Consider the following 16,013-nt stretch of genomic DNA (forward strand, 5'->3'; position numbering starts at 1 on the left):
AAGCTCAAAGTGACACTGCCTCAAGTGGTAGAGTGCTAGCCTTGAGCAAAAGCAGCTCAGGGACAGTGCCCAGGCCCTGAGTTCAAGTCCCATGACTGGCAAAAATAAAAACAATGTACACGTAGGTACCAGTGGCTCACACCTGTACTCCTAGCCACTCAAGAGGGTGAGATCTGGGGATCACAGTTCAAAGCCAGCCCGGACAGGAAAGTCCGTGAGACTTACCTCCAATTAACCACCAGAATACTGGATGTGGCCCTGTGGTGTAAAGTGATAGACCACTATAGCCTTGAGCAGAAGAGCTCAGGAAGTGTCCAGGCTCAGAGTTGAAGCCCCATGACCGACAAAAAAAAAAAAAAAAAGAACAATGTAAGGGCTGGGAATATGGCTTACTGGTAGAGTGCTTGCCTAGCATGCATGAAGCCCTGGGTTCGATTCCTCAGTACTGCATAAAGTAGAAAAACCCGCAAGTGATACTGTGGCTCAAATAGTAGAACTCTAGTCTTAAGCAAAAGAAAAAGCAGCTGAGGGACAGTGCCCAGGCCCTGAGTTCAAGCCAAGGCAAACAACAACAAAAAAATGTATATGGTTTTGGGTAAAGTCAGAGCCATAATTTGCAAGACCCATGGGAAAAGAGAGCACAACACTCCTTATTTAGAAATTATTGAGAATTTTTAAAAGAACATTAAACTAAGTTTGCTGTTTGCCTTGACAGCTGCACTGTGTAGTGTGCCACCTATCAGCCAGACAGGCTTTTTGTTGGATTTTCCTCCCCCTTCTTCTTTGTTGAATACTAGATCAATTGGGGGACATTTGTAGAGAAAAACAGGCCTTCCATGCCATGCTTTCAACATCCAGGTGCCTGGCACAGGGCCAGCACTCAGTAATTTACTCAACTATTTCTCTATCTGACTGACTTTCCTGGGTGGAGGCAGCATCTGTGTAAATGCCCACAAAGTGTGGATGGAATCAGAGAAAAGCGGAGCCTAGATCAAGCTGACTCAATAGCTAATGACATGAAAAATTCAAGTATTTTAAAGTATGTTTATTTTATATTTTACATCAAGCACTTGAATCAAAATTCAATCTCTGGATTTAATATAGATCCTTTATAATTACATCTAATCATTATTTGAAAATACACACTGAACTAAGTCAGCTAGTGAATAAAATAACTGTAAACTAGAAACCTCAGGGACAGGGTCATGCATGATCAGTTAAGTCACGTTTCCACCGTGTTTTAGTCTCAATTCACATTTGTTTCCATCACAGACATCCATTTTGAGTTAGCTTGGACAGCAGAGCCTAATAACATAAAGCTATGTTGTCTTAAAGGAAATTCAGTTTAATACAAAGAACTTCAAGAAGAAAAATCAGGACTCTTGATCAGAAGCCTTCCATACTTGCGTTACTTTGGAGCAACGAAAAGTCTGGAAGGCTAAGGAGGAAGTGTTTTCTTTGCCCACTGAAGACATGATCAATAAGGACATTGCCAATAAAGGACTTCTGTTGGCTACTAACTACTGCCTGGACAAAGTTTTAGCCAGTGTTACAAAAAAGAAAACATTAAGAATGATATCTCTCCAGGAAATGGAAACAAGAGGGGTTTCTTTGTTAAAGAGAAATAAAGAGTAGTATCTATAAATACAAGCATGATTGGCTTTTTCCTTCTATAAATAATCTTTGAAATGCAAAAAGGGTGCCAGCTGAGGTTGTTTTCTGTAGTGAAGGTTCAGGTGCACACAGATCATCTACTGATGGACCTTCTCGAAGTATTCTTTGGAAGCTGTTGGACTTGGCTTAATCTGAAAGTATAAAGCCAATTAATTAGATAATGGTGACTTTGTAATAACAGTTTCAAAAGTAAGCTAAAAGCTCCCAATTTTGAACTAAAGCTCCTTCTTAGACTGATCTGTTTCCTTCTAAATATATGGAGGGAAATTATTCCATACATAGCCTGAATCATCCTATAGCCCACCCCTGACCCACAGCCTCACCCCATGGGTACTATCTGCACTCTTGCTTCAAGGTGGGCTTTCTTGGTAGAAGAGAAGACCTGGGACCCTCTACTGGATTCCCACTGCTTTTTTTTTGGTCGGTCTTGGGGCTTGAACTCTGGGCCTGGGCGCTGTCCTTGTGCTCTTCAGCTCAAGGCAAGCGCTCTACTGCTTGAGCCACAGCGCCACTTCTGGTTTTCTAGTGGTTTATTGGAGATAAGAGTCTCACAGACTTTCCTGCCCAGGCTGGCTTTGAACCGCGATCCTCAGATCTCAGCCTCCTGAGTAGCTAGGATTTACAGGCGTGAGGCACTGGCGCCCGGCTTCCCACAGCTTTTGAGAGAACTTACAGTAGGAGAATCTGGTGTCCAGTTTGCTGGGCAGACTTCTCCATGGGTTTCCACAAACTGGAATGCCTTCACCAAGCGGAGGGTCTCTTCCACGCTCCGGCCCACTGGCAGGTCATTGACACTCAGATGCTTGATGACTCCATTGGGGTCAATTATGAAGAGACCTCTGTGTCAGATTTATCCTCATTAGTACATCAACAGCACTGGATGTTGCAACAAGTCAACACATGCCCTTCTGCTTTTGGTTCTCTTTCTAATAAAGCATTTATTAAATTAAGGCTTTATAAACTGGAGGCATGGCTCAAGTGTAGGGCCCCAGCCTTGAGTACAAAAGCCAAAAATGGAGTTTTCACTGTTGTACAAAAAGCTCACCATCTCTCATTAATGACAGATATTTTAATAATGGCATGACTGAACTAGGTCACCACAGAAAACATAAAATATGGTCACATGTGTAAATTCACCAATGTGCTCCAAATGTCACACATTATCTGAAAGACAATGAATTCAAGAGTAAGACTTCTTAGCAGTGATTTAGCAAGCATTCTTTGGACTGTTGTATCAAATCTGGGCAAGAAATTCTAGACAAATGAGAAGGGATGTGGATATATCTTTTTTTTTTTTTTGGGTCCGGTCGTGGGGTCTGAACTCTGGGCCTGGGTGCTGTCCCTCAGCTCTTCAGCTCAAGGCTAGCGCTCTACCACTAGAGCCACAGCACCACTTCCGGCTTTTTTCTTTTTGCTCATGTGGTGCTGAGGAATCGAACCCAGGGCCTCATGCATGCAAGGCAAGCACTCTACCACTGAGCCACCTTCCCAGCCCGGATATATCTTATTGTAAGCAATAAATATTTATTAAATGAATGGTGTTGATGGGAGGAAACCTTGGGAAAATGTCTGAAGAGAATATGCTGGTCCTGACTTCATGTAATAGATGCCTGGGTTCATGCAATAAATAGCAGCAATCATCTAAGATGACCTCCTCCTCCTAAGACTGATTGTACAGCTGTTACTTAGACACCAATACACCAATAGAAACCTTTAACCCAGAGCTTTTGTTTTTTTTGTTTTCCAGTGCATTCTCAGCCATGCTGCTTTACTGCTAAAAGCGCCTGCGCACAGACACACACACACACAACACACAGAGGTGCACTTTCCAAACTCATACAACAGAGTTACTTTTTACTTCAAGGAATAAAATTTCTTCAAAATGCTCGACAATGCATAGATTAAAAAAGCAAGTTGCCTTCTGTAATACTTTACACATAACCAATAACATTTATTTACTATTATCTTCTGTACCAGTGGAGCAACGGAGAACATGTAGACAGTAAGCAATTCTGAACTTAAAGGAGAGTAAATTAAACCTTTGTGAAAGATACTCCAATATTAATCCTTTTAATTACAGAGAAGTGACTTTTTTTTTCTCTCAAAACTAGAACTGTTTTTTAAAGACAAAGTACTACCAGAATTCCTGTCTTAACTCAGGGAGGGCCAATGTTGGGATCAAACCTAGTGCTACATAGGTGGTAGGCAGGGGCTCCACCAGTGCTACATCCCTAGGGCAAATATTTTAATCGATGGGCTGGGAAGGTGGCTCAGTGGTAGAGCACTTGCCTTGCATGCATGAGGCCCTGGGTTCGATTCCTCAGCACCACATAAACAAAAAGAAAAAAAGCCGGAAGTGGCGCTGTGGCTCAAGTGGTAGAGCGCTAGCCTTTGAGCTGTAGAGCTGAGGGACAGCGCCCAGGCCCAGAGTTCAGGCTCCACGACTGGACCCCAAAAAGAAAAAAAAATATTTTAATCAGTGACAACATACTGCCAGCAAAGGAGACAGTATGTTTTCAAAATAATCTGTAACAAAGCAGTGGTAGAGACAGCTATGAGCAAAAACAAAACAAAACAACAACAAAAAGCCAGAAGCAGCAAGCGCATGCACATACACAGCTTTAACACACAAAAAATTGTGCAGTCTAACCAATTCATCAACAATAAAGCTCTGGTTACCAAACACAGCAAAGACAGAAACCAAATTGTAGATTAACCCAGAGCTTTTAACAGTCTCTTAAAGGATATAAAATGCCTGATGTCAACCCTTCAGAGAAAGGGCAAGTTAAAGGTAGGCAGGCACCAGTAGTTCATGCCTATAATCATAGTTACTTAGGAGGTTGAGATTGGGAGAATCATAGTTCAAGTCCAACCTGGCAGAAAAGCAGAACACTAAGGTATAAAGAACCTCTCCCTCTCTGGCCTGGCTCTAGTGCTGTTCCAGAAGGGGGCCGGCTGGGATAGACCAGACAGACAGAGGCAACGGGGCTCACAGACTCAGGAAAGACACTATCAGCCACACTCGGCATAGACTTAGTGCCTCTTCTCCCTTACTCCTAATACTAATGCTAGTAGGGGTGATTGCAAAATTATCAAGACCATATGTGGAAAACCTCTGCATGCCAACTCTGAGAAAGCAAGCTTACTGGGGCTGGGAAGGTGGCCCAGTGGTAGAGTGCTTGCCTTGTATGCATGAGGCCCTGGGTTCAATTCCTCAGCACCACATAAGCAAAAAGCCGGAAGTGGCACTGTGGCTCAAGTGGTAGAGCGCTAGCCTTGAGCTGAAGAGCTGAGGGACAGCGCCCAGGCCCAGAGTTCAGGCCCCACAACCGGACCCAAAAAAAAAAAAAAAGAAAGCAAGCTTACTAAAGGAACATACTAATCACCTCCAGGTCAACAAAGCCCAAGCTACCATGTGTATCCAAGTGCTGAACTCCTAGCTATAAGTCAAGAGGACAGCACTGTGAGGAGGCAGGGCAGGTGAGCTGGTTCAAGCACCCGCAGCAAAACCACAAAGCACCTGAGGTCAGGTTCCCCCAATCCCTTCTTCAGCCAGCAGTGGCCTCAACTGTATGGGAGAATGGACCATTGTCGCATCAATACATGAACATCCTCTCTTTTTTTGGCCAGTCGTGGGGCCTGAACTCTGGGCCTGAGCGCTGTCCATCACCTCTTTAGCTCAAGGCTAGTGCTCTACCACTTGAGCCAGTGGGCCACTTCTGGCTTTTTCTGCTTATATGGTGCTGAGGAATCAAACCCAGGGCCTCATGTATGCCAGGCAAACACTACCACTGAGCCACCTTCCTAGCCCCATGAACATCCTTCTCTAAGAGGAGAAGAGCTAGATAGGGCTCATCCATGTTAGCCACTTCGGAAAGCTGTCCATGCTCACAGGAAGTTATTTAATCAACACCTATGCAGACTAAAATTGAGGATTTTTTTTGTTGCTGTTTTGGCGTTTTTGTTTGAAATCACACCACTGTACCTCTATGGAGGCGTTATAGCATCTAAGCCACCCTACCAGCCACTTTTGTGTCTGTTATTTTCAAAACAGACTCTCAATTTCTGGGGCCAGTGTGGACTGTGATCCTCCTATCTGTGCTTCTCTGATCATGTGTGCCATTGCACTCAGGCCCTGTGTTTTGGCCTGTAACTTGAGATGATAGACACACACCGCTATTCCCAGCAAGTGCTTGCTCGAACTTTAATATCCCATTTCTGCTTCCCAGGAGCTAGGATTATGGGCTTGACTCACCAAGTACAGCTATGTTTTTGCTTATGCTTTTCCTGGAAGTGGTGTTGTGGCTTTAAGTGGTAGAGTAGTAGCCTTGAGCACAAAGAGGCTCAGGGACAGCACCCAGGCCCTGAGTTCAAGTTCCACAACCAACAAAATAAATAAAATAGGTATTGAAAAAATGCTTTTCCAGCCAGGTGCTGGTGGCTCACACCTGTAATCATAGCTACTCAGAAGACTGAGACATGAGGATGGTGGTTCAAAACCATCCCACACAGATAAACCAGAGACACATCTCTAATTAACCAGCAAAAATACTCAAAGTAGAGATGTGACCTAAGTGGTAGAATGCCAGCTTGAACAAAAAAGCCAAGCAAGAGCATTAGACCTTAAATTCAATCTCTAGTACTGGCACCAAAAAAACCTTTTCCAAAATAAACTTTAAAAATTTAAGCCAGCACTGGTAGCTTACACCAGTAATCCTAGATACTAAGAAGGCTGAGTATGAAGCCAGTCTGGGCAGGAAAATCTGTGAGACTCTTTTCCTTTTCTTCTGTGATACTCTTATCTCCAATTAACCACCAAAAAGCTGAAAGTGGCTGAGTGCCGGTGGCTCACACCTGTAATCATAGCTACTCAGGAGGTTGAGATCTGAGGATCGGGATAAAAAGCCAGCCCAGGCAGGAAGGCCAAGAGACTCTTATATCCAATTAACCTGGGGAAAACCGGAAGTGGTGTTGTGGCTCTAGTGGTAGAGCGCCTCCTTGATCTTTGAGCTGAAGGACAGCACCCAGGTCCAGAGTTCAAGCCCCACGACAGACAAAAAAAAAAGAAGCTGAAAGTGGAGCTGTGGCTCAAGTGGTAAAGCGCTATCCTTGAGCAAAAAAGCTGAAGGACAGCATAGAGACCCTGAGTTCAGCCCCAGGATAAAAAAGAAAGAAGGGGGCTGGGAAGGTGGCTCAGTGGTAGAGCGCTTGCCTTGCATGCCTGAGGCCCTGGGTTCGATTCCTCAGCACCACATAAGCAAAAAGAAAAAAGCCGGAAGTGGCGCTGTGGCTCAAGTGGTAGAGTGCTAGCCTTGAGCTGAAGAGCTGAGGGACAGCGCCCAGGCCCCAGAGTTCAAGCCCCACGACCGGACCCAAAAAAAAAAAAAAGAAAGAAGGGAGGATGGGGGAGGGGGAGGGGGAGGGAAGGAGAAAGGAGAGGGAGGGGGAGGGGGCAGGGAGAGAGATAGGGAAGAAGGAAGGGAGGAAAGGGGGGAGGAGGGAAGGAAGGGGGAGGAAGAAAGGGAGAGAAGGAGGGAGAGGGAGGGAAATGGAGGAAGAGAGAAAGGGAAAGGGAAGGAAATGAATGTAAAAGACAAACTAAAAGATCCAACAAAGATAAAAATACCACCACACACACACACACACAAATATATATATATGAGTTTCTAAAGTCCATGTAAGTACCCTAATAGTTTGGACAACACTAAATACAGAAAACCATGAGGAACACGATCTTACCTGAGTGCAAGACCAGGACCTTCCAACAGCACACCATAATCCCGGGAAATTTGTTTGGTTAAATCCGACAAGAGTGCAATGTTCATGTGGCCCAAGCCTCCATTCTAATAAAAATGCAAACACAAAATGGCTGCTGGGCAGTCTTACAGCTGTGGACCATGCAACAATGTTTGAAACCAACAACAATGGCAACATGTAAACAATTAACAGTAACTGCACTTGTAACAGCAAATGTACACCAATAAATCCTTCCTATTAACTAATTTCCTCCCTTAGTCATGCTAGCCTAAATTCTATTACCATGACCATTTCATAGATAAGGTACTTAACAAAAAGGTTAAGTTCATTTCTTTAGTCAGAGCTAGAAAGAAGCAGAGCAAGGATTTAAACCCAGCTGATACTGTTGGTCTTTTTCTAATTTTCAAAGCATTCTTTGGGTTAAAGATAGATTTTGGAAATATAAAAATGGAAGAGAAATACTGAATGATTTGATATTGATAGTCTCAGCATAGCCAGAAACACTGACCATGCACAACAGTGAAACCAATTTCAGTGCAATAAACATACATGCAGTGTCACAGGAGACAGAGCTACAAACAGTCCACTTTGGACTGGCCGTGTTTTGACAACTTTTAGGTCGCTCTTTATGGGATCTGAGTGTTAAGATGCTGGGGGAAGGGTGACATGTTGGGCAGCAGGTACACAGTTAAAGGTAGATGGAAGGAAGAAGCTTCTGGCTTCCATGGCACAGCAAAGTGATCACAAAGGACCAAAAAGAGATTTGGGGAGGGAGGTAGGGGTGCTGGTCCTGGGACTTTATGGGGGTGGGGGCATAGGGAGCTGTCCCTGAGCTTTTGGGCTTAAAGGTAGCACTCAACTACTTGAGCCACAGCTCTACTTCTGGCTTTTTATAGCAGCTAGATGGAGATGAGAGATCCAGACTTTCCTGACCAGGCCAGTTTTGAAACCATGATCCTCAGACCCTCAGCCTAAGTAATCAGGATTATAGGCATGAGCATGAGCCACTGTTGCCCAACTAAAATCGAGGATTTTGAATATCCATACCACAAAGAAAGGATCAATATTTGAGTTGATACAAATGTCAATTAGGGAAGTGTGGTGTGGCTCAAGTGATAGGGTACTAACCTTGACTACAAAGAGGCTCAGGGACAATGCCCAAGCCCTGAGTTCAAGCCCCACAACAACAAAAAAGTTTGTTTCTGGGGCTGGGAATGTGGCTTAGTGGTAGAGTGCTTGCCTACCATGCATGTAGCCCTGGGTTTGATTCCTCAGTACCACATAAACAGAAAAAGCCAAAAGTGGTGCTGTAGCTCAAGTGGTAGAGTGCTAGCCTTGAGCAAAAAAAGCTCAGGGACAGTGCCCAGACCCTGAGTTCAAGCCCCAGGACTTGCAAAAAGGAAAAAAAAAAGTTTGATTTGATCATCTGACAATGTACGTGCACACATAAAATTATCACATTATCTCATAAACAACAGAATGTTTTTACTGTAGATTATATATTATTGGTCCACTAAAAATAAAACAAAAAAGGTCATGAGTGCACAGCGAGGTGACTGGTGATGTACCTTCCTTGGTGTATTGATCCAGGCAAGATGGCTAAAGTGGGAGTCCACCGAAACGGCAATGACCTCACAGTTCACGTCATGAAACTCATTGGCTTTGTCACTAAAAGCAACAATTTCTGTAGGACACACAAAGGTGCTTGGGGGGAAAACAGAGCTTCATCAGACAATTTAGAAACAAGAACTTAAAATGTGAATATTAAATATTCTCAACATGAGTTCCATTTGCTCAACGCTGAAAACGCAAACCGACAGGCATCCTCAAGGGAGCCCTCAGAGATTCCAGTGTCACATCACACTAGGGAGCCACTACCTTCCATCTCTCTCTCTCTCTTTTCTTTTTGGTGCCAGTAGTGGGGCTTGAACTCAGGGTTCTACAATCTTGCATAGCTTTTTCGCTCAAAGTTATCACTTTACAATTTGACCCACATCTCTACTTCCAGCTTTCTGCGAGTTAACTGGAGATCAGAGCCTCATGGACTTTTCTGCCTAAGCTGTCTTCAAACCACAATCCTTATGAAATTTCAGCCTCCTGAACAGGCATGAGCCACCAGTTCCTGGCTCCTTTCATACCTTCTTATTGAAGGAATTATACCAAAAAACAAGAAGAGAGCCATTCTAAAGTTTTTTAAAAAAAAAAACTAGTTAGCCTTATTTTAAACAAAACCAAACCACATAGTTTCTTATCCTTCCTTTTCTCATTTCCCCCAAAGTTTCCCAGACTGTCTTAGGGAACCACAGTTGCAAAGTACTAAGACAGGGTCACATTCAACTCCAACATTCTTCCCACTTAATTACATCACTCCTAAGTGAGGAGCAGGTCATCAGTGACAAGGGGTCAGAAAGAACTCCCTCCCTGACCATAAGATAACGTACAAATGGGCAGTTTTGGTGTGAGGTAGAGAACAGTGCTTGCTTCTAGAATGATATGGAAATATCATAGAAATCACTTACAAATCCAAAGGGTAGAAGAAAAGCACCAAGTATTTCCCCTTAAAGTCATCAAGGCTAAGCTCTTTGAACTCTCCATTGACAACAGCTGTGCCTTTAAAGTAAGGTGCATGCTGGGTGACAGCGGGAGTATAAGATGAGGAACCTAGGAAAAAATAAAACCAAATAAAGAAGCCACACCCATAGTAATTCACCATTTGTCAGCAGTACATGATCTTATTTAAATTCTCGTAGTCATTAATTAGTAATACAAATTCAGTTCAACTGTCCATCTTCGGTACAGTAATTTTTCCTGCACAAGATTCGAAACTGGGCACCAATTCAACTCAAGGCACTTTGGAAACTAAAAGGGAGACAAAGGCATGAGGGAGGACTTAAGGAAGATGTGAGACTTGGAGATTAATTCTAAACGCGGGTTAGATTTGTCTAGTAGAGAGAGGACATGGTAAGAAGCATGGAGGACTGGCAGGAAGAGCAGGGCAGAAAAGTGCTCCTGGCACAGTTTGATTACAACGCACGGAATCTCTGACTATGGTGGGAAGAAGAGCAGAAGACAAAGTAGGTGAGAACGGGTTGCAGGCCAGGCCAGGCCAGGCCAGGCAGGTCCTCCAGTGTCGGGCAGCAGAGTCTATACTTCACAGAAGAGATAAGGGAGTCAGGCAGGAGTGGATTTATGGCTGTTTGGGGGAAGATTAGTTAGGAAGGAGTATAAGACTGATGTTAAGTGGTGATTTCAGTTATCTCAGTGAGTGGTCCTTTGGTGTAGCAGGGAACAGAAAGAAAAGAGACGTATCAAGACTGGAAAGGAGGGCTGGGGTGTAATACAGTGGTAGAGCATTTTGCCTAGCAAGTATGAACGCCAGATTCCATCCCAGCACCAATTTCTCACTCCCACCACCAACCAATCAAACAAGCACCTGGAGAAGACTTGCTTCTACCTGGAAATGAGGGACAAAAGAGTTCAGTGTCAAACTGTCTAGGCCACCCTTTACACACAACAAGCCCAGTAGGAATCTGAGAAATACCACCCCTTCTACCCCCACACCGATTCCCTTCAACCCAGTTTAAAAGCTCTGGCAACCAGTAAGGAAATGAGACAAGTGTAATGCAGCTGAGTGATTCTCAATCTTGGCTGCACATTACAATTATACAGTGAACTTCTAAACATTACTGATCCCTGGTTCACCCCCAGACACTGCATTAATGTGTTTGGGATGGGACATATTGTTTCTATTTTACCCAGTTATCTTTTCATTATTAAGTTGTTGTAATTCTTTAGACATCTTAAATAAAAACACTTTTTTACCTAAGAATTATATTCTTTAAGCTATGGCTTAGCTTTTTTTTTTTTTTAATGTTTTCTGATGGGTAGATCCTAACATTTTGATGCTGTCAATGAAGCACTGCAGATAATTCCCTACAGAGCTGCTCTTTAGGTACATCTTCATGCTAGGTTTCAAAAGTTCCAAGGAAAGTCAGGGTTCAGAGGTGCTGTCCTGTCCAAAGACAATGATTCATATTTCCTTTACATGGGAAGCACATAACACTTACTAGTGCTAAAGGCGAATTTTGCTTGAGTAGAGCCAGACCACAGTTTGTTTGTCAAGCACGTTCTTCTAGAAGCAACATGCCTAAGGGCTGCAGAGGTAGAAATACCCTGAGAGATGGTGCTTGCATGCCGGGCAACCTGTAAAGAGAAGTTTTATATGAGAAAGACTTTCAAGAGCCAGACGCTGGAGGTTCACAAATGTAATCCTAGCTACTCAGGAGGCTTAGATCTAAGGTTCACAGTTCAGAGCTAGCACTGGCAGGAAAGTCCATTCGATTCTTATCTCCAATTAACCACCACAAAACTGGAAGTGGTGCTTCAGCTCAAGTGGTAGAGTGATAGCCTTGAGCTAAAGAGCTCAGGGACAGCGCCCAGGCCCAGAGTTCAAGCCCCATAACCAACAAAAAAAAAAAAAAGAAAAGAAACTCTCATGAAGGGTGACTGAATCTGGCCCAGCTGAAAGGGCATCATGCCAATGATGGCCTCGGCTGTCCTAGGCTTTGGTAAACCAAATTCCAACCACCACCCCCCCCAAACTCTGCGAAGGACTGGATCTCCCTGTTCTTATCATCCCCCTCGGCTTCCTTCTTCAAGACTGTGAGGAGGGAACTGTAATGACAAGACTCAGTCTTGGCTCTAAAAAACAACAGAGGGCTGTCCCTGAGTACAAGCCATTTCCCCGCACCAAGTATTGCCATGTTCCACCAATCAAGGTTTCCTCAGAAACAAGCAAACAAGTAGAGCAAAGTTCATGCTCAAGGGAGGCCTTGGAGAGGTTTCAAGGGAAGTGTTTGCTCAACTTTAACGTCGGGCGTGACGCAAGAAGGAGGAAGGGCCTGCCTTGAACCCCATAATGAGAAAGGGCAGGGAGGGCAGCAAGAGGTCACTAGGTTGCGCCTACAGAAAAGCGGGCGGCGATAGCGGAGGGGGGAGAAAGCGGCTTTTGTTACAGTAGCACTGGCTGCACTCAGCATTTAAGAGTGTGCCCAGAGCAGCACCCAGAAGCAGGCGCAGCTCTTTCCTATTTAGGATTCAAGTAAGTTGAAGCTCAGAAAGGCGACGTCACTTGGCAAGGTCGAAGTTAGTGACCGAGGCGGGGTCAGGACGCCTGATTCCAGGGCCAGGACCAGATGCTTTGGTGGAAATGGGGTATGGGGCCGGGGGCAGCGACTCCGCGCGGAGGGACGCGGGCGGGGGAGGGGGGGGGTTGAGGGGGAGTTCTTGCGCAAGCGCACTAGGCGTCCGTGGAGGAGGCCTCCGGGTCCGTTACCCGCCCATACCCTCCAAGAAGGGCGAACAGCCCGCAGGCCGGAGCGCGAGCCTGTCCGGGAAGCAGTGCCCATGGCCATCACAGTGTTTCTGCGCTTGTGCCCAGCCGACAGCCACTCACCGAGGCCCGGAACAACCTCCCGGCAGCAGCCGCCATCTTCACGTGCACGCGGGAACGGCGGGTCGGGGCGGAGACGCTAGAAGCGAGTCCCGCAGGGGGCGGGACCTCGGCGGGTGGGTGTGGCCTGCACGGGGCGGGGCCAGCAGCTCCTTCTTCCGGTCTTTGGAGGACCGGGAGGGGAAAATTACCTTTACACTTCCTGAGCAGCAAAACACCTGTCCTGCTTGTCGCCCCGACCTAAATAGCTAACTGAGTGCTAGGTATTTGCTTGTTTCCTACTGCTTTCGTGTTTTGGTAACTTTGTGTGGAATATAGTTTCTGCTGTGGATAAACCCACTTCCTATTTCCGCCTGAGGCAGTCTTCTGGCTTCTACATGAAATGGAACTAATTATTAATTCAGTTTTAGTTCGTTAATAAGCTAAGTGGCTCAGATACATCAAAGCTTTGTGGGTCTGAAAACATTTAGGGATTGTGTGTGGGCTTTCACTTTGGCCTCTCTTCTCAACATTGGGAAAATTAGAAAAAATTTAAATGTGTTTTAATTTAAAAAAATTTTTTTATCAATTAATGAAACCAAGAACTTAGTGGTGAGCACAGAAGTTTGAAGCAGCACATCAAAGATAAAACTTACATGGTGGTCCTACAGTATATGTGAGAAATTTCCATCTCTAACTTGTTTTATGGAGTTTTTGTTGTTGTTGATGATGTTTTTGTCAGTCAAGGAGCTTGAACTCTGGGCCTGGGTGCTGTGCCTGAGCTCTTTGGCTCAAGGTGAGCACTCTACCACTTGAGCCACAGCACCACTTCTGGTTTTCTGGTGGTTAATTGAAGGTAAGAGTCACAGACTTTCCTGCCCAAGCTGGCTTTGAACCATGATCCTCAGATCTCAGCTTCCTGAGTAGCTAGGAATACAGGTGTGAGCCACTGGCATGTTTTATGTTTTTATTCACTTGGTTTGGTTGTACTGGGATTTGAACTCAGTGTGCTTCATACAACCACTTGAGCTTACACATCTTTTTCCAGTGAACTTTTCTGCTTGGACTGACCTCAAATTGCAATCGTCCAGATATCAACTTCCTGAGTAGCTAGGATTACAGGCAGGGCCATTGGCACCAAACTGTAGTATTATAACATGAATTTAGAAAGACAAAAACTAGCTTACGCACCTGTGGCCCACACTTCTAATCCTAGATACTCAAGAGGCTGAGGATCAAGGTTCAAATCCAGCCCAAGCAGAAAAATCCTTTCTCATCATGGGGTTCAAGACACTTATCTCCAATTAACCACTCAAAAAACTAGAAGTGGTTCAGTGGCTCAAAGTGGTAGAGCACTAGCCTTGAGTAAAAGAGCTCAAGGGCAATGCCCAGGCCCTGAGTTCAAACCCTATGACCAACAACAGAAGGGGATCAGAATGTTGGGTCTCAAAATTGTGAAGGTAAGATACAAGGGTACTGGTAGGATACAATGTGGATGAATAAGAACATTATTCTAAGTGAAAGAAGCCAGACAATTTCCTTTTTAAAAAAATATGAAATAGCTAGAATAAGTAAGTCATAGAGACCAAAAAGCAAGAGGTGCTTGGGGGAAGGAGGTATGTGATCAAAACAGTTCAAAACTAGATAAAGATAGTAATTGTACAACATTATGAATTTGCTAAATGCTGAGTTGTACTTTTTAAAGTAGCTAATTTTGTTATATGAATTTCACCCGTCTCAATTAAAAAAAAAAGAAACAGACTTACAACAATAAAATTGTATACTGTGATCCAGACCACTAATTCAATGATAAGAAAATGGAGACTGTGGGCTGGGAAGGTGGCTCAGTGGTAAAATGCTTGCCTTGCATGCGTGAGGCCCTGGGTTCGATTCTTCAGCACCAAATAAGCAGAAAAAGCTGGAAGTGGCGCTGTAGCTCAAGTGGTAGAGCACTAGCCTTTGAGCTGAAGACAGCGCCCAGGCCCAGAGTTCAGGCCCCACGACCGACCAAAAAGAAAAAAGAAAAAAAGAAAGAAAATGGTAACTATTAGAATCGAAAGGACCTTCCCCAAACCATACAGATGGTTAGATACAGAAGAGGACTAGAACTCATAACTCCTTCTTGTCTGAGAAGCCACTATCTGGGGCTATCAGCAGTTTCAGCCCCATGCATGTCACTGGCCACATGTGAGATAAGATTATTTAGGCTTAATAGCAGCATGGCTTAGCTTTCTGCCTTGCATTTAGCCAGCCCATCTTCCTGCTACTATCCTCTCAAGAGTACATTTCCTGAATCCTCCTCTCCTAGTCTCTCTTTCTTTCTCCCCTTCTCCCCTACCCCGCTTTTTCCGGTCAGCTGTAGGGCTCAAACTCAGTGCCTGGGTTCTGTCTCTGAGCTTTTTTGCTCAAGGTTAGCACTCTACCACTTGAATCACACTCCCACTTCCAGCTTTATTTTTTATACGTTTTTTAATTGTAAAAATACTGTATAGAGGGGTTACAGTTACATGAGCAAGGTAATGAGTTCATTTCCTATCAAGCATCGTTGCCTTCTCCTGTTTTTCCCCTACCATCCCTTCCCTCCCACTTCCACATCTACATCCTCTCACACACACACAGATTTTTTTATATTTAATTGGAGACAAGAGTCTCATGGACTTACCAGGTTGGTTTTGAAATGTGATCCTTAGATCTGAGCATCCTGAGTAGCTAGGATTACAGGCCTGAGCCACCAACACTCAGCTTATTGGCCATTTTCCTCATTGTTTTATTCAGCTCATTGAACTTTCTTTCCATTCACTACCACTTAAGTCCGTTATTGTGGATTTGCTGGCTTTTGAGGGAGACATGTTGCCTTGTTTATTCACTAATTTAGTGGGGTTTTTTTCACTGAAATATATGTATCTGAGGACAAGATTTGGTAGAGATTTTTATGTCCTGTGTCCTTCTAGTTGGTGATTTCTTGGAGATTACTTAAGATTGAATAATGAGTTGTAGTGTATTTTCCTGTTACTAGATTAGAGAGTTCCGGTTATCAAATAATTCATTTCAATGCTCAAGGCCCTATGTGTGGAACTTTTCCCCAGTCAGGATGAAAAAGCTTGCCTACAAAACTATTGAAGTTGATAAACACAATCTTGTATTTGTGGAG

The 16,013-nt window shown here is 44.3% G+C and overlaps 1 protein-coding gene across 1 annotated transcript; it reads right to left on the reverse strand.

Moving 5' to 3' along the window:
• Positions 1-1,036: 1,036 nt before the first annotated feature.
• Prdx3 (peroxiredoxin 3) lies at positions 1,037-12,986 on the reverse strand. The gene is made up of 7 exons (XM_069988135.1): positions 12,887-12,986; positions 11,499-11,634; positions 9,951-10,092; positions 9,000-9,135; positions 7,414-7,517; positions 2,348-2,513; positions 1,037-1,805 (listed from the first exon to the last, which is right to left on the reverse strand). The coding sequence occupies exons 1-7, from the start codon at positions 12,920-12,922 to the stop codon at positions 1,752-1,754; spliced, it is 774 nt and encodes a 257-aa protein (XP_069844236.1). The 5' UTR covers positions 12,923-12,986; the 3' UTR covers positions 1,037-1,751.
• Between the last annotated feature and the right edge of the window lie 3,027 nt (positions 12,987-16,013).

The sequence above is a fragment of the Dipodomys merriami genome, unplaced genomic scaffold (assembly GCF_024711535.1).
Source record: "Dipodomys merriami isolate MVZ:Mamm:240054 unplaced genomic scaffold, mDipMer1.0.p SCAF_35, whole genome shotgun sequence".
Taxonomy (NCBI): Eukaryota; Metazoa; Chordata; class Mammalia; order Rodentia; family Heteromyidae; genus Dipodomys; species Dipodomys merriami.

Excerpts from the sequence above, each read along its gene's own strand:
- Prdx3 (XM_069988135.1), bottom strand. The coding sequence starts at position 12,922 with ATGGCGGCTGCTGCCGGGAGGTTGTTCCGGGCCTCG. Across the intron at positions 11,635-12,886 it reads GGAGGTTGTTCCGGGCCTCG|GTTGCCCGGCATGCAAGCAC; the intron begins GTGAGTGGCTGT and ends TTCTCTTTACAG. Across the intron at positions 7,518-8,999 it reads GGATCAATACACCAAGGAAG|AATGGAGGCTTGGGCCACAT; the intron begins GTACATCACCAG and ends CATTTTTATTAG.